Below are 27,972 nucleotides of genomic sequence, written 5' to 3'. Positions count from 1 at the left end.
TTCTATTTATTCCCATCCTCAAACCCAAACCAAAAGTCAATCAATATCAAACACCAGAATAAATTTAAATCAATACCATCGAAACACAAGAACAGAAGAGTAAAGAGAGAAAAGAAGAAAATCTGGAAATACCAAAGACTAAGAAATTTTATTCTTGCAATGTATTTAAAATGAAATTGTTTAACATCATAAATATAGTTGATATGATCTGACTGTGTCCACACCCAAAATCTCACCTTGCATTATAGTTCCCATAATCCCCATGTGTCATGGAAGGGACCAGGTGGAGATAACTGAATCACAGGGGCAGTTTCCTCCATCCTGTTCTCACGACAGTAAGTGAGTTCTCAGGAGATCTGATGGTTTTATAAGGGGATTCTCGCTTCGCTGAGTAATTATTCTTCTCCTTCCACCATGCTTATAAATTTCCTGAGTCCTTCCCAGCCATGCTAAACTGTGAGTCAATTAAAACTCTTTCCCTTATAAGTTACCCAGTCTCAGGTATGTCTTTATTAGCAGCATGAGAATGGACTAATATAATAGTTATGATTTAGGAGGAAAAAAAATGTGCTGCCTCACCATGAAAGAAATTATCCTCTGCAGTAGCAAAACTAAGGGGAGTTAACCAAAAGAATTTTTCCCATTAAAGAGGAGGAAACAAACAAGGCAAACCTCTTCCCTTTGGACAAAACACATTCTATAAACAGCAGCTGATAATCCAATTATTTACTAGTCATCCAAAGCAGCAAATCTCAATGTAGATCATTTCAAATTAAACATGCCTTCTCTCAACTCTTCGTTATTCCTCACACATGAACACTCCAATAATTCTGCCCTTGTTGAAAATCACTGCTATCAAGAATTATCCTTAGAATGGAAATGTGCCAAATTATTTAAGTGTCCTTCATTCCTTAAAAGATACTCACTTATCTAAAGCATCAGTACATAATAAAATCCACTTTCTCAATACAAAATTCTATTTTTCATATCATAAAGTTGTGGGTTCTAGCCAACCTTGCTTCAATGAACTCAAGCTCAAATCCCTTTTTTGCAGGTAAGTGAAAATTGTAATTGTTATTATCAATCTCAGAACAGACAGAAGGCAAACAAATCTGTCATTTGATTAGATGAGTCCCGTTATACTAGCAAAACCCCGGCCATTCCAAAACCTTTGAGGTCTGAATTGTCCTGGACAGCTAAATATTCCAGATTGCTGAAGTTCTATCTTATAAATTATCAATATTTATTTAGTTATTTATTTATTTAAGATGGAGTTTCACTCTTGTTGCCCAGGCTGGAGTGCAATGGCGTTATCTCTACTCACTGCAACCTCTGCCTCTAGGGTTCAAGCAATTCTCCTGCCTCATCCACCTGAGTAGCTGGGATTACAGGCATGCGCCAGCCACCACACCCAGCTAAATTCTTTTTTTGTATTTTTAGTAGAGATGGGGTTTCACCAAGTTGGTCAGGCTGGTCTCAAACACCCAACCTCAGGTGATCCACCCACCTAGGCCTCCCAAAGTGCTGGGATTACAGGCGTGAGCCACTGCGCCACCAATTTTTATTTTATAATTTGTGATAGGAATCTCTTTTGAAGCATACCCTCTTCTCTGCTTAATAAAAAGTGTTTTAAATTACAAAAGTAATACACAATCATTTAAAAGACTACAATTGAAAAGTGCATGAAATAAAAAGTTCCTTCCCTTATTCCCTACTCTCATTCCACAAGGGTAACCATTGTAATACAATCTGGGGCATAATCCTCTAGACCTCTTCAGAATACATATAAATTTTATAAATAACTGTATATAAACACAAGTAAGCAAGATAATGATGTTACTGCACATTCAGTTCTTACTGTACATTCATCATTCAACCTGATAAATAAAGCTTTTAAGTTTAAAATGCTGGTACGCCGGATTTTTTTAAAACTTTATCTACCAGACTTTTTCTTCATTCTTCTACTGCCAGGCACTTTTACACCAGAAACTTTTTTTTTCTGCAATGAAGAGTTTTGTGCATACATTTTTGCACACTTGTGTTTTTCTGCAGGAAAGTTTAGAAATGAAAATGCCAGATTAAAGGACAGATTAGACTTTTTAAACATTTTAAGATACATTGTTAAATTCTCTGCCTTCTTTAAAATAATCTGATTAATTCTTTTCTTGAGGGCCCAGAATGATTCTTACCAGTATTTATTTTTTCACTCTGCCTATAATACAGTGATTCTTTTGGGGTCTTAGATGTAGATTCACATCTCACTATGGTTTGGATATGATTTGTTTGACCCCAACCAAAACTCATGTTGAAATTTGATCTCCAAAGTGGTGGTGTTGCGAGACAGGGCCTAATGGAAGGTGCCTGGGTCATGAGGGATCCGCCCTCGTGGCCAGTGGGTTGGTGTCATTCTTTTGGTAGTGAGTTGCATTCTCACTCTGATAAGACTGGATCACTTTTTGAGAGTGGGTTTTTACAAAGCCAGTGTTCCCCTCAGGCTTTCTTTCTCTCTTCACACAGTAACACTTCCCTTTGACCCAACAAAAGCCTGTGCCAGAAGTCCGGGCCATGCCTTTGAACTTACCAGCCTATACAACCATTAGTTAAATAAACTTCTTTTCTTTATAAATTACCCAGTCTCAGGCATTCTGTTAGGGCAACGCAAAATGAACTAAGACACTCCTGCATTAAATGTCATGTATTTTTGTAATTTTTAAACCTTTTTCTTTATTGTTTGTCCCTTCACACTACCATCACTGTATTACCTATAGCATTTTTTCTCATTTCTTTGGAAAAACTGAGAATTTTCCAAGAGAAATCTGAAAATTAAATGTGCCAACATTGATATTAAATTAAAAGTTTAAATAAAATTTTTAATTGTCCACAATGAATAGACTGTTAGCTGCTATTTTAATCTCTCAGAGGCCATTTCATGCTCTTCTAGATTCTAGAGAGGTAAGGTTCCGAGATCATTAATTTTTGGACAGATGAAGTGTCATCAATGTGATTATTAATATACTAATAGGCTCCCTGTTCATATTCTCAAGTGGAAAATACCTTGTTTAAAAGAACAAGAGGAAAATGGATTAGGAAATTAGTATAATGCCACTCTTCAGTAATAATATTTTTGTAGTATGTTTCTCATTACAAAATTATAAGCAAGCTATTACTCTAGTCTATTCCATCCCTACATCCAGTCAGTTGGTTACATGCACTATTATAGTGGATACATGAGGCACTCAAATATCTTCCCCTTCCTTCTGGGACCACTAGTTTAACTTAATTTTGAGTAACTATCCACCCCCATCACTAGCTGTAAGTCAATATTAGTGAATTGTTCAGGATAAACATTTAACCTAACCAGAGTCACTATGACAAAATACTGCTAGGATTTCTAGAGAAAAGAAGCTTGGTGCAAGCTTGCATTTTCCCTTACTTCCATCCCCCTTTCCCTTCCATTCCTCCACTACCTCTTTCCCTCCCTTCCTTTCTCCCCGAAGGTACAATAGAGAAGACCATCATTTTTCTCCAGGATATGGGGATATGAAGATGTAAAACCTAGAGCTAAAGGAATAGAGAGGATGGTATGAATGGAACCTAAGAATCAAGAGAACAAAAGGGAGCATAGCCACGAAATGGGGCCTGAAGATTATTTGACCCCTGAATCAAAATATGCCTGGACTTTGTAGTCGTGTATGCCTGTTTAGGTAGGATTTTTTTGTCACTTCAGGACACTTTTTTGTCCTAAACCCTATAGCTAGAACCTTATACTGGTGTCTAGTCTTCAGACTTCAAGCACCATTTTTACTGAATAAGTTCCAGCAACTACTTGTCAACAAAGTTCATCAGCTTTAAGACTAAAATGTTTTTCTTTAAAACTTTTACCTTCCAACACATATTCTAAAATCACGTTCATTCGTAATATGTATCGGAATAGTGACAGAAAGAAATTCAGCTCAGCACACACTCAATTTCCAAGTCTTACAAACTCTGTAAAAAAGAGAAACTCTGAAGAAACATTCAATACTCTGAAAAGATGACTAAAGCAAAAAGTTACAGAGGAATAGAAGTACAAAACACAGAATAACACCCAGATATTTCTTTTTCCTGGCATTCTACTCCCCAGTTTTCAGAGTTTTTTTTTTTTTCTTTTTTTAAGATGGAGTCTTGCTTTGTCTCCCAGGCTGGAGTGCAGTGGCACAATCTCAGCTCACTGCAAACTCAGCCTCCCAAGTTCAAGCAACTCTCCTGCCTCAGCTTCCCAAGTAGCTGGGACTACAGGTGTGTGCCACCATGCCCAGCTAGTTCTTGTATTTTTAGTAGAGATGGAGCTTCACCATGTTGGCCAGGATGGTCTCAATCGCCTGACCTCATGATTCCATCCACAGCGACCTCCCAAAGTGCTGGGACTACAGGCATGAGCCACCGCGCCTGGCTCAGTTTTCAGATTTTTAAGTTTCTTTCTGGAATGAAAACTACTTGTGATCTGGCTAGTCAATATTCCTTTTGGTACTGTACTAGCCAATGACTTAATCAATCATTAAAATAAACCAGTTACTGATTCAATCTAATTCTGATGAAAAACATTAACCTCTGGAATATCACATTCATCTAATATTCAACTGTTTAAACATGTAATTTCATTTCTAAAAACTGGAAAAAAAATTAACTTACCTCAGTTGTTTCGCATAGTTCTGTTCAATCTCTATCCTCTCTTTAACAAATTTGGCATATCTTTCTAAGAAGTCAATTCCCCATTGTGTATGCTTGTCTAAGCTGTCGAACTGATCCTAGAAAGGGAAGGTAAAAATGCATTTTAAAAGTCTAAAATTTTATCCACATACATTTTAATCAGCTTCCGATATCTGTACAGTGAAGCAATGAGGTATAAAAGGAAAAACCTAGGCTCTTCTATTAGTCCCACCTATTTCACCCTTTAAGACCTGGAAATAGGTCCCTAAGCATAAATTATGCCTAAATGTCTTTATGCAAATGGCTCTCCTAGTTGCAACACCCTCACCTGGTCAACTTTTTACAGTCAATTCTTCCCTAAACCCTCCCACCATGGCCTTTGAGGTTCAGTTCAGGTATTATGTCTACCAGAAAATGGTCCTAAACTCTCAAACTGAAATAAGTGGTCTTTCTCTAGGTCCCCAAGGATCCCTAAAATTACTATCTTATTCATTTGCCATACTATATATTGAAGGCCAGAATCATGCATTATTCAACTCTGAACTCCCACAGCCTAAGTAAGCACCATGCTTGGCACCATAGCAGGTACTCAATGAAGAAGTATTTAGCTGGACAAAATCAAATATACCTGAGTTCAAATTCTGGGATCTGTCATTTCCAAGACGTTTCAAATTGGGCAAGCTAACAAGGCTCCCTGAATGTTTTCCCATCTTAAAATGGAAGTCCCATCACCCACCTAACAGGATTGTGGTGATGTTATTAAAAATGTTCTGCAATGCAGGAAACATGATAATGACATATAACAGAGTACCACTGTCCTACAGGGCTCTTTCAGTCCTCAAAGTCCTGCCAGAGTAACCACCATTTCCCTTGCTTTAAGAAGCTCCAAACTGACTAATAAACTTGGTGCTGTCTCCTTCTCAAATATCAAGTCTGCAATGCTGAAAAAATATTCAAATATCATCTCTTTCCATATTTATAGCTTGTTTTAAAATCACTTGTGGTTTAGTCACGTTATTTACAAATGAATTATTTCCCTTTGCCTTTTATCTCTTTCTCCATCTTAAACCATAAAAACAAAACAAAACAAAAAAAACCACCTACTCCTAAAAGCAAGTTGCTACTCTTATTCTTCCAAGAAACTTTCTGATTATCATCTGGTTTTCAAAATATATTTGAATATGGCAAGAAAATGTACTGCTCAGTAAACTCAATCTATATAATATGAACTATCGTAAATTAGGGTTCTCATCAAACTGGAACACACTCAATGAAAAACAATTCCAAAAAAAGCCATTTCAAAGCTGAAACAATCTTCCTTTATTTTTCCAAATTGCTTCAAAGGCTTCTCTTCCCACAAGCTACTTCACCAAATTTTATATGACACTTCTTTATCCTCTAGATTGTCTCCAAATTTTGAATTCCAAACCCTTCAGTAAAACACCTGAACAAATACTATTATATGCAGTTATTTACATATTAAATGATATACTATTGAATTATGTAGTTATGAAATTCACAATAGAAATTTTTTTAAAAAATGAAAATTAAATGAACTTATTTTTTTCATATCTCACAAACAAAAGCCTTTGAGCAATGACTTTTAAAATATTATGGCCGGGATCACACCTGTAATCCGAGCATTTTGGGATACCGAGGTGGGTGGATCACTTGAGGTCAGCCTGGTCAACATGGTGAAAACCTGTCTCCATTAAAAACACAAAAATTAGCCAGGTGTAGTGGTGTGTGCCTGTGGTCCCAGTTACTCAGGAGGCTGAGGCAGGAGAATCACTTGAACCCAGGAGGCAGAGGTTGCAGTGCACCGAGATTGCTCCACTGCACTCCAGCCTAGCAAGAGAGTGAGACTCTGTCTCAAAAAAAAAAAATAATAAGTTCAAACCCCACTGAAACTAATTGTGATGATTAATTTTATGTGTCATCTGGGCTGTGCCACTGTGCCCAGCTATTTACTTGGTCAAACATTATTCTGGATGTTTCTGTGAAGGTGTTTTTTAGATGAAATTAACATTGAGGCCAGGTACAGTGGCTCGTGCCTATAATCCGAGCACTTGTGAAGACCCGGATGGGAGACTCACTTGAGGCCAGGAGTTTGTGACCAGCCTGGGCAACATAGCAAGACCCTGTCTCTACAAAACATGAAAAAGCCTAGGTGGCTCACATCTGTAATCCCAGCAGTATGGGAAGCTGAGGCAGGAGAATCTCTCCAGCTCAAGAGTTCAAGGCCAGCCTTAGCGACATAGTAAGACCTAGTCTCTACAAAAAAATTTTAAAAATTAGCCAGACATGTTAGCATGTGCTTATAGTTCCAGCTACTTGGGAGACTTGAGATGGAAGGATCTTTTGAACCCAGGAGGTCATGACTGCAGTGAGCGGTGATCACTGCACTTCAGCCTGGGCAAGAGAGAAAGACCCTGTCTCAAAAATAAATATTAATAAATTAAATAATAAACAAAATTAGCCAGGTGAAAGACAGAGGCAGGAAGATCCCTTGAGTACAGGAATTCCAGTTACAGTGAGCTGTGACTGTGTCACTGCACTCCAGCCTGGGTGACAGAGTCAAATTCTGTCCGCAGGAAAGGAAGAAAAAAGAGGAGAAGGAAGTGGGGGTAAGGGGATAGGTTAAGAGGGAAGGAAAAAATTAATATTTAAATAGGTGAATTTTAAGTAAGGCAGATTATGCTCCAAAAATGGATGGGAGGGTCTCATCTAATCAGTTGAAGGCTTTCATTGAATAGACTGACCTTCCCCCAGCAAGAAAGAATTCTGCCAGAATACTGGCTTTGGTCTGAAACTACAACTGTTCCCTGGGCCTACCCTGCAGACCCCAAGCTTCCACAATCACATGAACCAATTCCTTAAAATAAATTCCTCTATATATGTATATATACATCCTGTTGATTATCTGTCTCTGGAGAACGCTGACTAAAACACTGACGAGTAAAAAATTTCTTTTTCCAATAGTTTTAAGTGTACAGACACAATATTTCCAAGTGAAATAAATCATTTTCAGCAACAAAATTATATAATGAATACATTTCCAAATATTCATCATCAATATGCTTTCTGTATAGCTCAAATTTCTTTGGAAAAGCAGCTATTCAGTCACCATTAAAACTTCTCTTTTATCTTGAAGGAACAGATAAACAGCTTTTCAATCACCATTAAAACTCTTTTATCTTAAATTTTCGCCAAAAATACCTGGTAAGCATACTACTGTCAGCCACTAATTAAAGAAAAACATCAACAAATTTGAAGCAGCCAGGAGATAAATGGCAAACCTGTATGAAACAAAGATTTGTCAATGGTCTCTCCCTGTTTCACTTGGAAACACTGTAAATAGTCTTAAAGATATTATTTTTATAAAACTAACCATAATAAAAACATAACTTAAGACTCTGTGGACTTCCTGCTTTGGTTTTCTTTGTACTTATAAATGTAACCTTATTCCAATTTCCTTTTTGAAATTCTAGCCAACACACTACTTTATCAGTGGTTAATACATTTACTGTTGAGAACAAATCTTTTTCAACACATCTTTCCTTTAGTGGGTAACAAAAAGGCAGTTTTAAATGTAACTGCTTTATTATTGAAACATAATCTAGACATTATAAGCTGAGAAATGCTGGAAACATCTGTATTTTAATCAAACCGTACAACAAACTCTCCATGTGAAATCTTTCCTTAAAAAATTTCTATTTTTCTGTGTGGCCTTCTAACAGTATTTGCTAAGATAATTTACTTTGTTGCCATGTTTTACACATATAATATCACTATTTAAACCACAAAAGAGCTAGTGCTACTGACTGGTATGGTTTGGCTCTGTGTCCCCACCCAAATCTCACCTCAAATTGTAATAATCCCCACGTGTCACGGGAAAGAACTCATGGGAGGTAATTTAATCATGAGGGCAGGTTTTTCCCTTGCTGTTCTTGTGACAGTGAATAAGTATCACAAGATCTGATGGTTTTATAAAGGGGAGTTCCCCTGCACATGCTCTCTTGCCTGCTGTCATGTAGGACGTGACTTTGCTCCTCATTCACCTTCTACCAGTATTGTGAGGCCTCTCCAGCCATGTGGAACTATGAGTCAATTAAACCTCTTTCCTTTATAAATTATCCAGTCTTGGGTATGCCTTTATTAGCAGCATGCAAACAGACTAATACAGCTACATAATAAGTAATATATGCTTACCTCTCCACCCCTGGTTCCTGACACAGAGCTTCTGAAACCCTTGGAATCCCCTGAGTCAAAGGGGTAGGAGGAGCATCTTTTGTTATTCATAATAACTCTTTTTCAATCATATCTAAATTCATACTAATAAGGTGACTTTGAAGGATAGGGGCTGGTTGCTAGAGGAACCAACCATGAGATTGAGGGCTGAAACTTTCAGCTCTCCCTACCCCCAGCCTCTTGGGAAGGGAGAAGGGATGGAACTTGAATTTAATTAACAATAACTAATGATTTAATCAACCATACCTATGTAATGGAGCCTTCATAAGAACCCTAAACCATGAGTTTGGAAGTCTTTGGGGTAGGTGTACACATCCACTTGCAGTGCATCTCAACTCCACAGGAACAGAAAATCCTGCACCCTGGGCCCTTCCAAAGTTTACCCTAGGTACCTCTTAATCTAGCTGTTCATCTGTGACCTTTACAATAGCCTTTGTAATAAACCAGCAACAGTAAATAAAGTGTTTCCCTGAGTTCTGTAAGCCATTATAGCAAATTATCAAGCCTGAGAAGGGGGTCACAGGAACCCCTGATTTGTAACCAAGTCAATCAAGTACCAGAAGTCCAGGACCTGCAACTGAAGCTTGAAGTCTCGGCAGTATTATAGAACTGAATCCTTCAACTGTAGGGTCTATACTAACTCCAGATAGATAGTGACAAAATTGAACTGTAAGACATTTAGTTAGTGTCCGGAGAGTTGAAGAACTGGTTGTTCAAGTGGAAAAAACTCACAGATTTGGTGTCAGAAGAAACAATTTTTCCTTTAAGCAAGTATATTTCTAATAGTGTGCTGCCTTTCACCAAGTTCGAAATTTCAAGAGACTTTCCAGTAACACATATTCATAGCAGCATTATGAAAAGCAACCCATTTGTCCATCAACAGATAAATGATAAAGAAATGTGATATATAAAGACAGTGAATATTATTCAGCCTTAAAAAGGAAGGAAATTCTGGCCATGCTACAAAACATGGATAAATATTGAGGACATCATGCTAAGTAAAATAAGACAGTCAGAAAAGGACAAATACTATATGACTCCACCTATATAAGGTACCTAGAATAGTCAAAATCAGAAAGAAGGAAGTAGAACGGTAGTTGAGAGGGAATAGGGGTAGGAAGGAATAAGAAGTTAAGATCAAGATCATTTTGGAGATTTATGGTGGTGACAGCTGTACAATAATATAAATGCACTTAATGCCACTAAACTATACATTTAAAAATGGTTAAGACACCAAATTTTACATTATGCATATTTTACACAGTAAGAAAAATCTTCATGTCTCCACCAAAAATAAATTACCTGTGGTTCTCCTATGTATTCCCCTTACCCCTTAAAACCACTGATCATTTTACTCTGACTTTTCCTTACCCCAGAAGAAAAGTTGGTGCTCATTAGGAGTCACTCCCTACCTCCCCGTCTCCAATACCAGCCTTAGGAAACTACTGATCTTTCTGTATCAACAGATTTACCTATTCTAGATACTTCATATAAATGAAATCATACAATTGTGATCATTGATGACTGGCATGTTTCAATTGGCATAATGAAGGAAGTAGAATGGTGGTTACCAGGAGATGGGAGAGGAAGAAATGAGGAATTATTGTTTAATGGGTATAGAGTTTCAGTTTGGGGTCATGAAAAAGCTCTAGAGATGGATGATACTGATGGCTGTACAACAGTGTGAATGTACTTAACACCAGTGAACTATACACTTTAAATTGTAGATCTTAGGTTATCTATATTTTACTACAATTTTTAAAAAGAGGCTTCCAAACATTATCAATAAACTGAGTAAAATTTGGCATAGTCTTAACTTTTAACATCACTAAAAAATTGCAGAAGCCAGCGGGTCATGGTGGCTCACACCTATAATCCTGGCACTTTGGGAGGCCAAGGCAGGGGGATTGGTTGAGCTCAGGGGTTTGAGACCAGCCTGGGCAACATGGCAAAACCCCATCTCTACTAAAAATACAAAAATTAGCTGGGCATGGTGATACCTGCTTATAGTCCCAACTACTTGAGAAGCTGAGCTGGAAGGATCACTTAAGCTCAGCAGGTAGAGGCAGCAGTAAGCCATGAGTGTGCCACTGCATTCCAGCCTGGGCAACGCAGGGAGACTCAGTCTCAAAAAAAAAAAAAAAAAAAATTGCAAAAGCCATAGTCTGGATTCTTATTTTTTAAACTCTTACTAATTATGATGGCTTCATATCATCATCTAATATAATAAGCACAAAATACACTCAGGACAAGCTTCATTACTAACAGTAACAAATCAGTGGCCATATTTCAAATAACCTCCTCAATAACTTCTTAGAAGGTCACCTCTAGTCCATATGATTATACAGACATTGTATTTTTCTTTGCTAATAAACATTGTTTGTTTTTTCTCAAATGTATTAAGAAGCATCGGCCTGGCCATTTCTTATCATTTGCCTATGTTCACATTAAAGTATTATATTTAATCCATGGTTTCTTTTTTATTTTTTAGTTTTTAAAGAGATAGGGTCTGGGTCTTTCACCTAGGAATGCAGTGGCACCATCATAGCTCACTGTAGTGTCAAACTCCTGGGCTTAAGCCATCCTCCAGCCTCAGCCTCCCAAGTAACTACGACTACAGGCATGCACCAACATGCTTGACTAACTTAAAAATATTTTGTAGGCCAGGCATGGTGGCTCACGCCTGTAATCCCTGCGCTTTGGGAGGCCAAGACGGGTGGATCACGAGGTCAAGAGGTCAAGACCATCCTGGCCAACATGGTGAAATCCCGTCTCTACTAAAAATACAAGCAAATTAGCCAGGCGTGGTGGCATGTGCCTGTACTCGGGAGGCGGAGGCTGAGGCAGGGGAATCACTTGAACCAGGCGGCAGAGGTTGCAGTGAGCCCAGATCGCACCACTGGACTCCAGCCTCATGACAGAGCGAGACTCTGGTTCAAATATATATATATATGGTAAAGACGGGGTCTTGCTTTGTTCCTCAGTCTGGTCTTGAACTCCTGGCCTCAAGCAATTCTCCCACCTGGGCCTCCCAAAGCACTGGGACTATAAGCGTGAGCCACCGCACCCAGCCTAATCCGTGGTTTCTTTATATGAAACTTTTTACGTCCAAGACAAGACACTAGTAACAACTCAAATTTTAAACATTAGTAAAGTGTCCCGTTTCTTATTTTTTATTTAATGTAAACAGAAGTTCTAAGCACTTTTCTCCTTATGTCAGTGGATCATCTTGTGTGCTCTTCTTTGAAGACCTATGCTTTAAATAATGCATTATCCTTTATCTAATTTATATCAAATCCTTCCTACCCTACTAACATGGTCTTACTGGCTTTTTTCTTCTTGTTATGTCTTTCACCTCTAGTTCCCATAAATAATTCATTTTCTGTTTATCACTTCTCAAGCTCTTTCAGGACTCCCAAAGAAATGTTACTTCATCTAAAAAATTGATAGATGTAAGACCTGTGTCAGACTGTTTTTTTTTTTTTTTTTTTTTTTGATATGGGGTCTCACTCTATAACCCAGGACATTTTCACCATGTTGGCCAGGCTGATCTCAACCTCCTGACCTCAGGCGATCTGCCTGCCTCAGCCTACCACAGTGCTGGGATTACAGGTGTGAGCCACTGTGCCTGGCCTCAGACTGCTTTTAAATACTAAATGTCATTCTTATTTTCTCCAATGCTCAAAATCATGCATGCTGTAATTCTACTGGATAGCATCCTGGATTTTATCTATGTATTAGCTCTCTTCCCTAAAGGTATTTTTAGAGTTGGTCACCAGTCAAATTTCATTTTTCAGTTACTGAAAGTTAAGTTATAAATTATAAAATTTATTTATATACAGGTATCATATTTTAAAGTTTTAAATTTATCTTTAACTGACAAAAACTGTATGTATGGATACAATGTTTAATAATGTTGATTTAAAACTCAAAAATAGAACTGTACAAGTGGAAAACTTAAGTGTTAAGCCTATAATTGTGTTAAGTATATTTGATTAAGGTTGTACTATACTTTGAAATAAATTGATCCCAAATAAAAGCCAACTTTAAAAAACAGGTATCAGCTTTTAAAAGGTACCATAAAGGTAAAATATAATACAAGTTTAGCTGCAAGTGAAACAAATTATCTTCTTTGTAACATCTGTGACCTGCGGTAGCTCATACCTATCAACTCAGCACTTTAAGAGGCCCAGGTGGTAGGATAACAAACAAAATTTTTTTTTTTACATTAGGTCATGGTGGCACATGCCTGTAGTTCTAGCTACTGGGGAGGTTGAAATGGGAGGCCAGCTTGGGCCCAAAAGTTCAAAGTTACAGTGACCTATGATCATGCCACAACACTCTAGCCTGGGTGACAGAGCAAGACCCTGTCTCTTTGGAGTGGGGGAAAAAAGTCATTCAGCCCTTCTTTAGTGGTCACATCATTAGTGATCAAACAACTCCAAAAACATGAGAGAAGAAGGCTGGAAAGCAAAGATTGGTTTTGATCACCACAATATAAAGTAGAAAGTTTTTAAGTTAAAATACAACAGTCAGTCAGGCACAGTCGCTCATGTCTGTAATTCCAGCACTTGGGAGGCCAAGGTGGGAGGACTGCTTGAGTCCAGGAGTTCAAGACCAGTCTGGGTAACACAGCAAGAATATCTCTTCAAAAAAATAATTAAAAAAAAAAATTAGCCAGGCATCATGGCCTTGCCTGTAATTCCAGCTACTCTGAAGGCTGAGGTGGGAGGACTGCTTGAGCCTGGGAGGTTGAGACTGCAGTGAGTCATGATCACACGCTACACTCCAGCCTGGGTGACAGTACAAGACCCAATCTCTTAAAAATAAATAATAATAAAATATAAGAATCAAGTCATGAAGTCTTAGATTTTTCAAAAGTAACATCCTCCAATCTCTTGTTTCAAAGCCTGAGATCATAAATCTTCCTGCTCCATAGAAGCAAATACTTTGGGACTATGGAAAACGTCAAGGGAAAAGATCAAGATAAACTAAAGAAGTAAAGGTAAGCAGTATTCCGAAATCATGTGTGAGTTAGAAATAAAGAAGAAGATTAAGTCATCAAAGAGGCATCACTTCCCTATTCTCTCTACCTTTAGCACTGCCCTTATTCCTATCTGGAATAAATTGCAAGGTAGTAATTTCAGCTAGTTGAACTTACTCACTGAGTCCAACTTCCTCATTTCCTTGTTTTAATTATCCTCTCACTTCCTTTTCCAAACACATTCATTCTTACCATAGCTTGTGTGAAATGAATCTCTGTATCAGTGGTGAGCTTTAATTTAAATCTTATCATCTTATATTTAAACTCAAGAAAGCTCTTATTTTCTGTTTCCTTTGGGCATTCTTTTTAAATTTTGTAAAACAGTTAAAGTTATTTTACTGTATTTACTTGGAAACACAAGGAAAATATTCTAAATTAAAGCTGGCATCAGCACTAACATAAATGTCCACACTATATAGTATAACTCAAATTATATGTTGCTCCAAGGTTCTACCGTATAGTAATGTGAGACACTGAATATTATGTTTACTCAATCTTCTTGCTGTTATCTGTCTTTAATGTAATGTAATTTAAAAGAACTATTTTATATATCACAAAATGTTATTTTTTAGAAGTCACTATTTATATTCAATCCTTGTTTTCCTAATTACTTTGATACAGCCTTGCATCCAAATAAAGTTCCAATAAAGTACTTTTTGGTAAAAAACCAAGGGTCACCATCACTTAAAAAATACTTTCTTCACTAAAAAGCAGAATAATGACTTTGCTGTCCTAGTTTGGGCTTGCTCTACGGCTCTGACTTTGTGCCAGAGTTCTTCCAGCACTTCTGAATACCAAACTACCACCAAAAATGTTTTTAAAGATCTAACACAACTGACTTTCCTCCTCTTTAATTCGTATGGACTGCAGAAACTGTTTCGGTCTCACAGAGCTAAAAAACCAATTTCCAATTCAGGATCAACCACATCTATCCTCAAAGAAAACTGAAAAATATTGTAGAGTTAAAAAAAAAAAAAGGATCAATTTAATTATTGTTGGTTTCTCATGGTGTTGTTTTTTAAAAGACAGGTGAAAACTTCCATATTTGGGAAACTTCTCCACATCTTTTTAGATTTTTAATTAAAATTTAAATTAAGCTCTTAGTGACTTCAAAATCTATCTAAATGATCTTTCCCTTTCCAATACCGTACTGCAATTTTTTTGACTTCTCTATGACTTTCACTTCCACTTCACCTCAGTAAGTCACTCCCATGGTCATCTCTATTGTCATTAGCAATAACTGCCTTATGAAGTAGGAAGAATGCCAATCATGTCTCTCCCACTCCACTTCCCTGCAATAAATTTCAAGAAGCTCATTCTCAGACAGCTAGCACTGTCAAGTTACTCCCTGGAATACCCCAAGTAAAACAACTTCTTGACCCCACAGAGACCACAATCCATTGATCCTACTAATTATTATTATCCCTCACCCTCTCCTGTCTTCATTTCCATCTTTATACAGCTTGGATTCCCAAGCCATCATTAATCACTCCTTCCAAATATACTCACTGTTTTGCCCTCTCTAGCTTTGCAAAATTTCAACCCTGATTTATGGTTAGTTTTTTACCAACCCTTCTTCATGCTGCTGAAGAAGGTTGGAAAAAAGAAAAGAAAGAACCAGGTTGTCTAGTTATCCTTTGAAATCCATGTATATTACCTATGGGACTTTAATACTACTTAGCTCAACTTCATTCACTACTTCATTATCCTAGCCAACTATCCCATACTTTATTCTTTTACTTGAAATTTATATCACCTCCTATCCATCTCACTCTTAGCTAATAACCTTGCCTCCTACTTTGCTAAAAGAGAAGTAGTCAGAAGGTAATTCCTTGTTCACCAACTCCATTTTTACCACAATAACTGCATGTTTTCATTAGGCCATCCTATTACTTTGGATAAACTGTCTACACCCCTAATACTTCAGCTTACCTAGAGAACTAGTGCAGTTACAAATTCAGTTGTTAAAATGGTTAAAACCCTGGGCCTACACATGCTTGATGTATTTCAGGAAGAGCAAGAAGCTGAATAAGCAAGCCACAGCTGAGTGAGCAAGAGGGAAAAGTAGTAGATATTGAAGTGGAGTGTGTGAGGGCCAGAATGCCAGTTTATATGTCCTATCTTCCACCATAAGGATCTTGGCTTTAACCCTGAGTTGGAAATACACTACAGGGCATAACCTCCAATAAACCTGGCATGACCTAATACAAGTTCTTAAATAGAGCACTGGAGTGTTTCTATGTTGATTAAAAAGTAGCTCAAGGTCCACAGACCCATCATCCCCGAACACGCCTGATCTCATCTGATCTTGGAAACTAAGCAGGGCACGGCCTGGTTAGTGTTTGGATGGGAGACACTGCTTGGGTATACCGGGTGCTATATAGGCTTTACCTTTAAACACACAAACACACACACACACACACTCACTCACTCACTCACTCACTCAGAGCAAGAGAGACCTTTTGAGGAGGCTACTGCAATAATCCAGACCAGAGATGAGGTTGGTTTGGTCCAGATGGAAAGCGGCAGGTTGGTGAAAAGTGGCAAGATTTTGGATATATTCTGAAGTTAGGGGAGATCCAAGATGGCTGATTACTAGCAGCTCAGGACTGTAGCTCCCAGTGAAAGTGCAGAGAAGGAGAGGATGCCACACTTTCAGACGAGTTTTTGTTGCTCAAGGACCAGGAGATTCCCAGCGGAGGAGCTCCAAGGGTTGCCAGCGCGACTCGCCGGCGCGGCGGTCTTGCGGGCGCCGCTGCGTGGCAGTTCTTGGTGCAGAGTAAATGGGACTGGATCCCCTTTTGGTCGACGTTTGGAGCTCCGGGAAGGCAGAGTCGCCTATTCAGCTGATTGAAAAAGGGACTCAAGAAGGAAGCCAGACCGGAGATTCCCGGGCAGAAAAGCACCACGAATCTTAACGCCGCTGTTTTGGCCGGCGCAGTGGGTTGCTCAGATTCCTGTGCTGGGAATCAACAAGTTGACATTAGCCTCTCTATTGTTCAGCACTGCTCTGCCTCCCAAGATCTCAAACTTGAGCCCAGGGTCATTCAGCAGTTAGGGTTAATGCCAAAACTAGAATTTAGGATTAATTATTTTAAATCTAGTTTTCTTTATGTCATACTGTTTAGCCTTTGCTCAGATTCTCTAGTCATTTGTTTGCATTGTTACCCCTGCTACCTACCAACCTGGAACACTTCCTGCCAGGAGTTCCTCTACCCTCACACCAATTAGCAACATATATGGTTCCCCTGTGCTGACATTTTATCCTGACACCAGAGAACATAATTAGCAAACAGGGGATTCAAGAACAAGCTAGTCTTTTGTATATATGCACTCGTTTTTAACATGAAAATTCTCTAGAATGGTGCTAAGCATCCTTTTGCACCATCTCTCTTTGATTTCTCGACTTCTCGCTGGGCTCATTTCCATTGTACTCTAGTTGGCCTTCCCCTTTCCCCTTTCTGAGACTCAATCTACTTGGTGACTGCAATGTTTAAGTATGAAATCTAATCACAGGCCTTTACAGCTAGAAGAGACTTCAAAGACCAGTGTCTATTTACAGATGAGGAAAATAAAGCCTCCAGATTAAACTATTTGCCCAAGGTAACAGAGCTAAGAAACAGAGCTAAATCAATGATCCAGATGTTTTGACTTAATTAGTTTTGTTCCTTTGTGTTGATGATTATTCACTTAGTTAAGTAAATGCTCTAAGACTATTTATTATTTGGAAAGCAAATAGGCTTCCTGGCTCTAATTCAATCTGAAGGAATACTTAGTTCTTGGATATTCATGGGAATAACTCCAAAGAGTGACCTCATATTATTCTTAGCATATAATTATGGTTAAATATTGAGATAATTTAGTTTTATTTATACATGTCCTATTATATTTTGGAATAAGCAACACTGATCTAGACAGAACTCTTATGGCTGATTTTTATCCATAATATTGAAAAAACCTTAATATTTAAAATTAAGAAATTATGATTAATGTATTAAATTTTATACAATAGATACAGATGCATGTTAATTTAATCAGAAGTCTCCATGATCCAAAATAGCAACATTCAGAACATATGTGCATAATTTAGCTGTTGTTTATCCTTTCTTGTACAACTTACAGTGACTGTAATACTGGTGGGAGGCATTGAGTGACTGATTAAGTAAATGAATTCTCTTGTACGTGAACATAAACTAGGCACTGTTAGTGCCACATTACATGGTAATTTTGTCCTTTTTATATTAACTCTATATAATTCTTTATTCAACATCAAAAACTTGCCTGCAACCTGGTAGGGTGGCTGCTACTAGCTTTCCTTTCCTTTTTTTTCTTCTCTTTTTTCTGAGACAGGGTCTCACTCTGTTGCCCAGGTTGTAGTGCAGTGGCACCATCACAGCTCACCGAAGCACCACCAACTTTCTGGGATCAAGTGGTCCTTCCACCTCAGCCTCCCGAGTAGCTGGAACAACAGGAGTGTGATACCATGCCTGGCTAGTTTTGTATTTTTTTGTACAGACAGGGGTTTCACCGTGTTCCCCAGGCTAGTCTTGAACTTCTGGACTCAAAGGATCTGCCTGTCTCAGCCTCCCAAAGTGGTACGATTACAGGTGTGAGCCACTGTGTCTGGCCTGCTATGAGCTTTAATTTCAATAAATCATTACCATACACATTATTTTAAATGAATACATAATTTCAGACTTTTAAAAATAACTTCATTTTAAGAATTCTTTTTATTCCTAAAAGACCACTAGAGTGAACCTTATACTGCACATGAATAAGTCCTTACAAGCATTATACCTATAAAAAAATTTAAAGAAAAACTATTAAAATTCTTAAGTAGACTTTTAACGTTTACACAAAATGGCTCCAAATGGAAAAGGAATGATTTCTTTTTGCTAATGTGAAATAAATCACATGTTTAGAATAATAATTAACAGATATACTAGGAGAAAAGTATACACATGGAGAATGTTTAGCAGCTAAGAAGAAACAAAAATAAGGCAAACAAAAAAATTTTTCAGGGTTGTGCTTGTGTTTCTTTGGTTGATTTCTTTCTTTTCTTTTTTTGAGACAGAGTCTCACTCTGTTGCCCAGGCTGGAGTGCAGTGGTGTGATCGCAATCACGGCTCACTGCAGCCTCCACCTCCTGGGCTCAGTGATCCTCTTCCCACCTCAGCCCTACCAATAGCTGGGACTACAGGCACACGCTACTACATCTGGCCATTTTTTGCATTTTTCGTGGAGATCGGGTTTTGCCCTGTTGCCCAGGTTGGTCTCAAACTCCTGGGCGATCCTCTGGCCTCAGCCTCCCAAAGTGCTGCGATTACAGGTGTGAACCACTGTGCCCAGCTTTTGGCAGATTTTTTTTCAAATGCAATAGACTGAAATTGTACATAAACAGACCAACATTTACTTTTCCTAACTTTTAAAAAATGTATTTATCAACTTTCAAAAAGAATTGACACGAATGACAACAATTACGTAGAAATGGACAGTTTATTCAGATGTGGCAAGGAACTCTAACAAGGTTTCAAAAGGTATTATAATTAGGACAACAGTCTGTTACTCTCTTGTATTCCAAGCTCAGAAGTAAAATTTATTTTGAACCTCAACTTCTCTTGAATTTTACTATACCTTCATTTCAGTACAGCAGTAAAATTAATAAGATGCTTCTCTAAGTGTGACTTGATAAACTAATTAATATGTTTGACTATTACTATTTTATCCCACAATTAATGGGCCAGTCTCCTTAATTTTACCTCTTAGGCATACTTAAACATATCAGACGTCAATATTGTTTTCCTTTCTTATGGTGTTAATAGTAAAATAGAAGTTTTCATTCAGTAGGTATATATTTGATTACTGACAGACTAGTAGTGATAATGAAAGATTGGGTTTGAAGTGTGCTTTCACTAAAATATTGAAGGAAGAGTATGCAATAAATGACTGCCTCAGACTTTTATCCAAAGGGGGAAAAAAGGAGTACACATGGACCTCTGGGGCCTATCTAATTGCTTATACAGAAATTAAGAAGTTTGCTCTACACATAGAAACACTAAGATTATTTGTTGTAAAGGGACGCATCATAGTTCTTCACAATTCTACCATAATCATTATTTGCTCTTGCACAAATTGGAAGATTTGAGATACAATCTGGCCGATTTTATTATACAGAAACTTGTGGAAGACATTTTCGTAAATTCAGTCACTAAGAATTAAGAGACTCTAAGAGACCCAAGTTACAGGACTCCTGAGTCATCAGTAAGAAAGTAGAAAGACACTTGAAGGGAAGCACACTCCAATGTGTAATATCTAGAGAAAATGTCCATGCATTTCTCATTTAATCTTCACCCACAACCCTATGAAGTTGGTGGTATTATCCTTATTTTATAGCGAGAGGAATGGGTTCTCAAAAGACTAAGTGATTTGTGAAAGTTAAAAATTTCAGAATCTTTCCGGTCACTATGGCAAAAAAAGACAAGAACATTGTTGATGTGTCCAAGATATTCATTCAGACTCAGGCTGGTATGTAGACGGAACAAGTGGCCACTAGAGGTTTACCCATTTCTCCTTGCTAAACTGTTCCAAGGTTCAGTAAAATCATAAAATGAAGAACCACATGCTTTGTGGGGAAAGGGATATGATTTAGAAGAGTTACAAATTTTGATGTATGAATTTTGCTTTAAGTTTAAATGCCCACCTTTTGGAAAGCAGACCTCAGAATGTGTCAAATCATTAAGTATCTTCCCTGTCGATGTGACTGTGTGGATTAAAGAAGATCTGAATCAAAATTAAACTAACCAAACATTAACCTCTTTATTTCTACATCTATCCATCTATCTATACAGAAAACCATGAGTTTACAACAACATCTCCAATTGCAATCTAACTCAATACCCTTTCAATATTTGTAATTTCTTTCTCCAACAGTGAAAAAGCCTGGCTCTCTTTATCCTTAATATATTTACTCACTTAATCAATCCCCAGTAGATAATGAGTCTCTCACTGCCACTGTGGCTATACACAGGTATCCTCCTCACTGTACTCAAGGCTTCACACCTTATTAGACTGCCACTGCTGCCCCCTATTCTGATACTCTCGGTCAGGCTGATGCCACTGTGCCGCTGTATGCATGGACTGCCCCCTCTCTCCACCTGGGTTCTACTACCCTGAGGCTGGCTGCCCTCCTGCATGGGATGCCCTCAACATTCCACTTAGGCTCCAACATACTGCAATGGATTACTGTATAGCTGCCCCTCTTCCCACTCTCCCAAATGGTCATCCTCCTCATCCCATTTATGCTCTGATACCCCGTACTGAGTCTGCCATCTTCTCACATGGAGGCTGTCCCATCTCTACTTAGGCCCTGACTTACCATTCCAGGCCACCCTCCTACCCGCAAATACCCAGGTTCTGATACCCTGGCTCTAGACCATCACAGCTTCCAACACTGAGGACATCAACCTTGCTGAGCCTCACCTAACTTGCTCAGAGGGTAGAAGAGAGAAGAGAAAGTTCCTGCCATTCACTGTAAATTCTGACTTACATTCTTGAACTATCAGTTCCCCATTTATCTCTAACTAGAATGATTCTTAATTCACAGTTTTCATGGTGTGAATTATTCACAGTTTGCTTATTCTAGAGCCAAAGTGAATTTGTGTTTCAGACATTTTTAAAAAATTAAGTTTCTTTCTAACAAAGAATTAGTTGGTCTGTGTCTGTCGACGGTACTTACAATTAGAAAAAGTATCAGAATTGTTAAAGAAACAGTAACAGCAGAATTAAAAACAATTATTGTATCTTATTACATCTTTTAACTTTCTGAAATAAAAATGTTTTAGCCACAAAAATGCATTAATGCAGGATATGGTTATAGTAGGATGTCTGAAATAGAAATATGGATTTTTCAAATTAGACCCAAGTATTTATTCTGCCTGTCTGCCTTTACTGTTCAGGAAGGTTATGATATTCAATTTTAGAGTGAATAATCTCTTCCTTTTAATTCATTTATATTTAGAGCATTCTTCCTCTATTCTCATATCTTAAGAAGCAGTAATAGCTTTGTACTATAATTCATTTTTGTGCTGAAGAGTATTTAAAGGTCCAATGAGAAACAGAAGAGCTTTATAGCATTAAGTGCACCCAAAAGTTTGCAGAGTGAACATATACAAACTACTACTTTATAGATTAACATATTTTTCTACATTGTATTTAAGATAAAAACCTTAGTTGATAGCAATATAAATCTAAATAGGTTTATATTTACCTCATGGTTTTTATTCCAACAGATAATTCAACAGTTATTGCTTATAAATACTGTACAGTAAAACAGCATACTGCCATATTATACATGTGTCTCAGCTCATTCACTCATTTTTCATTTATTCACCCAGGATACACTCACTTTGTATAATAATAAGCCATCTACTTCCTCTGAATCTCTCTTGCCATCATTCTACTCCAAGCTACAATTACCATTTGTTTAATACTGCAATAGCCTCTTAACTGGTCTCTCAATGTCCTTTCTAATTATCTTCTCATCTATTTTTCACATTGTAATTAGAGCAATCTTTTCAAAATGCAAGTGATCATGTCAGGCAATATGGTACAAATATTAAGGGCATTGATTCTGTATGTAGGCTGCCTGTGTTCAAATACAGACTCTGCCATTTATTAGATGTGTCACCTTGGGCAAGCCACTTAACTTCTCTGCCTTGTTTCATCATTGGTAAAATGGAGAGATGACAGTTTATGTATCTTAAATGACTGGAAGGATTAAATGAATTAATATAGTAAGTGTTCTGTGAATGGTAGTCACCTTACCAACTTGAATAATAAATCTTTCTCTGTATCTGTTTTGTTCTGGCTACAATGGTGGGTATTTTTTTTCATTTGAGAAAGGCACGTTCTTGTTTAAGAGTTATTTGCACATGCTACATCTTCTATCTGAACTCCCCCTTCTGCCCACTCACACACACCTATTATCTCCTAATAATTTTTCAGATCTCTGTTAAAATCTTTTCCACAGGACAACCTTGCTGAACTTAGAGGTGGGTTATGTTTTTTACACTGATATCATCTTACAGAATTTTATTCCTTTCCTTTGCAGTACTCCACTCTATGTGACTATTTGATTAATAGCTCTCTTTCCATCATACCAAAAACATAGGATATTTTTGACATAATATCCCTATACTTAGGTTAACACTCAATTATTTGTTGAATTAAATGAATAATAATAACTGTCACCAGTGCCAGGCTGTGTTGAGTGCTTTTCATATATTATCTCATTTAATCTCTCCTTGAGAGTAGGCATAATTACTCCTATTATTATACAAACATGTAAAGTAAGGCTCAGGGCTTAAAGGCTCAGGGCTTACCAGCTCGTAAGTGACACTGGACTAGATGGAAGATACAAAGAATTAAAAGCAGATTCTACACTGGAGTTTACAGTCAACAAGAGCTGAAAAAGTACTTTAATTGAACATAGAATCAGTTACATATCATTTGTACATTACTATTGCAATGTTAATGTTTGGTCTGATATTTCACATGTTTTAATGTACTAACATACCAATGAAATTAAATAAGAGAAAGAAATTGGAGGTATAAACATTGCAAAAGGAAAATATAAGCATATCGTTACCTGCAGACCTTGTACCTGCAAAATCTCAAAAACTCAAGAAAACTGACGAAAAAAATATGACAAAGTTGGGTAGCAAGATACAGAACTAAAACGTAGAAATCAGCCATTTTCATATATAAAACTACCAGTAAGAATGTCTGATTTCACAATTTTATTTCACAACTCTGTAAAGCTAGTAACAGGCAACCTTACTTTATGTTTCCTTTTAGTAAATAGAATAATTCAAATATTTAAAGCTGTTAATAATGCTTATTTTGTTATTATTTTACAATTTTTCTTATGCATAATTTCTTATGAATAGCAGGTTTTATCCTTTACAAGTCATGTTAAATTGATTTTTATGTTTACAGTTTATCTTTTATACTTATGCAAAATATTTCACAAAATGTGATGATTGGCACAGAGTAACTCTTTATTACATGCATGTGATGTGTAATGAGTGGAAGATAGGGAGTTTGTTTTTTGTTTGGGGGGGTTTTTTGAGACGGAGTCTCGCTCATCACCTAGGCTAGAGTGCAGTGGCACAACCACAGCTCACTGCAGCTTCGGCCTCCCAGGCTCAAGTGATCCTCCCACCTCAGCCTCCCAAGTAGCTGGGACCATAGGGACATACTGAGGGACTTCTCTTCCCAGGTCCGAGAGGGGCGTGGTTTCAAAGGCAGGAGTTTACCTGCTCCACGCCTCCATCTGGGAACCAGAGGGGTTTCAAATGTAAAGTTGTTTTTCTGGGTTTCCCCCAGGCGGGGTAGGTAGGGAAAGCCAGGTGAAGCTCCTTTGTCCCAAAAACCCCTCCGAAAGCTCTCGGAGGAGGAGGAGGAGGCTCTGTAACTCAAGAGTTGTGGACCAAGCACCCAATCCGGTATCAGAGTCAAAGATCAATCACTCCAGAGGAAGTTTGAAAGACTCCTCTCATTGGACGAAAACATGAATGTGGAGGGAATAACTCAAGGGTTAAAACTCCAGCTGCTCCTTACCTACAGGGATACCGGTATCCCTCCGGGTCACCACCCACGACAGTGGGAGCTGTATTCTTTCTAATAAACCGCTTTTCTGCAAAACTCTGGGTCCACGATATTTATTCAAACGGCAAACTCACCACGCCTTGAGGGTGGGAGGGGGATCTTTCCCCATTCTTCCGGGTTAGGGAGGCTAAGGCCCTCTTCGGAATTGGAAGCTGAGTATGCTCCCCGGGTTACAGTACCACCATGCCTGGCTAACTTTTTTGTATTTTTTGTAGAGGAGGGTGTCTTCCTATGTTGCCCAAGCTGGTCTCAATCTTCTGGGCTCAAGTGATCCTCCCACCTTGGCCTCCCAAAATGCAGAAATTACAAGTGTGAGCCACCACAACTGGCCTAAATATATTTTAAATAAAAATTTTTCAGTATACATTTTCAGAACATGTAAATCTTGAATCTTTAGTTTCTAAAAGTTATGAGTATATTTTACTTCTTTCAAACTGCAGCTCTATATATTTTGCATGTCTCATAGTTTTTTAGTTTTATGTGTATCATCTTTCTGGATATCAAGAAAAATCTCAAAAAGAAGTCACTTCAGATTCAGTTTGCTTGGAAAAAAAAAATACAAATGACCTTGACTCTAGTTCTCTACTGGAAATGAACAAGCTTTAGAATTCAGTTATCATGACACAGTGCTACTGTTATCATTTTTAACTTTCATTTCTCCAGCTTCCTTGATATATACATATAAACACACACACGTGTGTGTGTGTGTGTGTGTGTGTGTGTGTGTGTGTGTGTACCTCCTAAAGAATTGGAGGTTCACAGAAGAAGAAGCTAGGTCTGAGAATGAGGACTGCTGTGAAAAGAGGCAGAAGTAGTTAGGATACAGTTATTTAACAAGGAAAGAAGGAAGGAGTGGGGGGAAGGGAGGGGAGGGGAAGGGGGGAAGAAGAGACCTATCAGGCTCTGGCCATCATCTCTCTAGCTTCATCTCACGTCATTCTTTCCCTGAACCTCTAAGCCCCAGCATAATGGCATCTAAGAAATGACTGACAAAATCACCTAAGTAGGATTTTTAAAAATATTGCCCAGACCTAGTAAATCATAATCTCTGTAGAAGGGGACCTGTTTTTAAAACTAGGGTGTGTGAAGACTGTTCCACAGACAAGCCTTCTGAGACTAGGTACATCTATCATAAGTTTCCCTAGCCCTCGTCATACTTGTAATAATTTGCTCAATACTTGTCTTCACTGCTGGATAGTAAATTCCTTCAGAATAAGGGCCAGGTCTGTGCTCCTTACTGTTTCATCCTCCAGAATCACTATCTTTCTTTCATCAACAATTCCTTGGGCCCCAATAGACTATTATCAATGGGTTCCCTTGCCCTCTAACTTCTCCTTTGGTTCAGTCAATTGGAGGCATTCTGAAACAGCAGGATAAAAGTGAAGTCAAAGTTTTTATTCCTCTACCACTCTGCTGCAAATTTTCTATATTTCCCTACTGAAGGCCAGATCCTGTCAAGTAGTCCTTTCCCCTACAGCTGCTGTTTAGAGGGCTAGTAACCATTGCCTCTCCTTGCCCTTAAGGCCTAACTACGAGCAGCTCCCAGCTGTTACTAGCTCTAGGGTAAGGCACCATTAACCACTGCTGGCTCCATTGTCCAGGCCCACACCTTTATAAAAAGTTTATTTAAAGCTCCTCAGTTAAGTCTTTTGAGTGCCATTTTCTACCAGGACCACAGACTAATACAATGTCTGTTCAAATACACAATAAGCTCAAGTTAAGACAGCCTATCCAGTGTGGCAATTTCTACAAGGCAGTTGGGGATGCATACCCAGAACTAGGCACTGTGCTTGCAAATGTTTGTTGAAGATATAAATGACCCCCACTAGAGGGTTAAGAAATCTCTAGGTATATTAGATCCATTAGAGGCACACAAAAAAAGTTTTGGCGTCACATAAATCTAGATCAGAATTTAGTTTTGCATGACAAAAGTTGAACTTTCTTAGTTTCACCTTCTGTAAAATGGGAATATCACTACTTATCTCATGGAACTGACATTAAAGTAAACTAAAAAAAGAACATCTAGCGAAGTGCCTGGCACACAGACAATGTTCCAAATTATAAGATCCTTTCTTGCCCAAATTCAACTCTTTCAAAAGATTTTTGGTCAGAATTACAGAAAATGGTTCAAAATCACTTGTTAATTTCCTAACACTTCCCTCTAAAGGGATATGAAGATAACAGAGCAAGATAAAATAATTATAAAAGAGATGAAAATGAAAAAAAGAAATAGACCAAAAAAGAAATATGATACCAAGAATAAAATTTTAAACAAAATATCCTATACATTTGCTAATAGTGAACCAGAAATCTAACTTTAAGTTTTCTAGCAGCAAGTGCAAAATGAGAAACATAAACAGTTATAGAAAATGCAGTTTCTATACTATAAAAAAGCTAAAGAGTAATTTCTCTCATGAGTCTCATAGGGAATAGCATAATACAATCAGCAATACTCTTAACATCTTTATGGTAAACTGACAAACTGTTAGGATTTTTAATAATCACTCTGCACATACACCAATGGCTGGCTTCTCAACAAAAGCAATTCAATAAAAGCAGTATAATATTCATGGTAAAGAGTAAGGGCTCTGGATACAGAAAGATCTGAATTTCTACCACTCTGCCACTAACTATGAAGTAGTTTTGGATAAGATACTTAGTCTCTCTGAACCCCAAAATGTGAAATATACTGCTTGAGTATTCAATAATCATTAGATTATTATTACTAAAATCAATTTAATAGGAGTACAAAGGGAAAATGACTCAGTCCAAGAATAAGGAGATTTCTAATTCCCTGACTTGACATAAGTACAGATTTTAGAGTACATAAAGCAATGGTTATCAAACCTTGGTACTGTCAGAATCATTTGAAGTGTTTTCAAAAAACACAAATTTCTGGGCCTCATTCCAGAGATTCTGATTCAAGAGATTAGAGTAGGATTTGGGAGTATGGTTTTTACTGCCTTTAAATTCTCTAGATGATTCTAATGATTACCCAGATTTGTGTAGTGCTAATTAACAGCACCATTTCCCAGCCAAGTGGGAATCACAATCAATGAAAACTTACAAAACTATAAACTACTGCCCACCTAACACCCCCATAAATTAATGTTATTATTAGACTCTCCAAGCCAAATGCTAAAGGCTGGCTGAAATATAAAGCTGTCATTGATGTTTAAAGGCATAAAATACACAAAATAAATGACTAACCTATGGTCTACCAGAAGTTGAACAAAGGAATGGACCAACATTTCACCCAGGCAAGAAACTAATAGGATAAATAAAAAAGAATTAGGTTTTTGTTTTTGCTTTTGTTTCTT

General features: G+C 37.7%; 1 protein-coding gene across 7 annotated transcripts in view; it reads right to left on the bottom strand.

Moving 5' to 3' along the window:
* FNBP1L (formin binding protein 1 like) overlaps nucleotides 1–27,972 on the bottom strand; it is a 93,922-nt gene that overhangs the window by 45,437 nt on the left and 20,513 nt on the right. For 6 of the 7 annotated variants that reach the window (XM_032247986.1, XM_032247987.1, XM_032247988.1 and 3 more), the window contains exon 2: nucleotides 4,672–4,787. In XM_032247986.1, the coding sequence (XP_032103877.1) occupies nucleotides 4,672–4,787 (116 nt within the window). Of the gene's footprint in view, nucleotides 1–4,671; nucleotides 4,788–27,972 lie in introns of those variants that run through there. The other variant, XM_032247992.1, reaches the window with a different exon arrangement.

The sequence above is a fragment of the Sapajus apella genome, unplaced genomic scaffold (assembly GCF_009761245.1).
Source record: "Sapajus apella isolate SASKATOON/1434 unplaced genomic scaffold, GSC_monkey_1.0 scaffold64, whole genome shotgun sequence".
Taxonomy (NCBI): Eukaryota; Metazoa; Chordata; class Mammalia; order Primates; family Cebidae; genus Sapajus; species Sapajus apella.
Note: the sequence above shows the minus strand (reverse complement) of the source record. Positions and strands in the feature narration are given on the sequence as shown.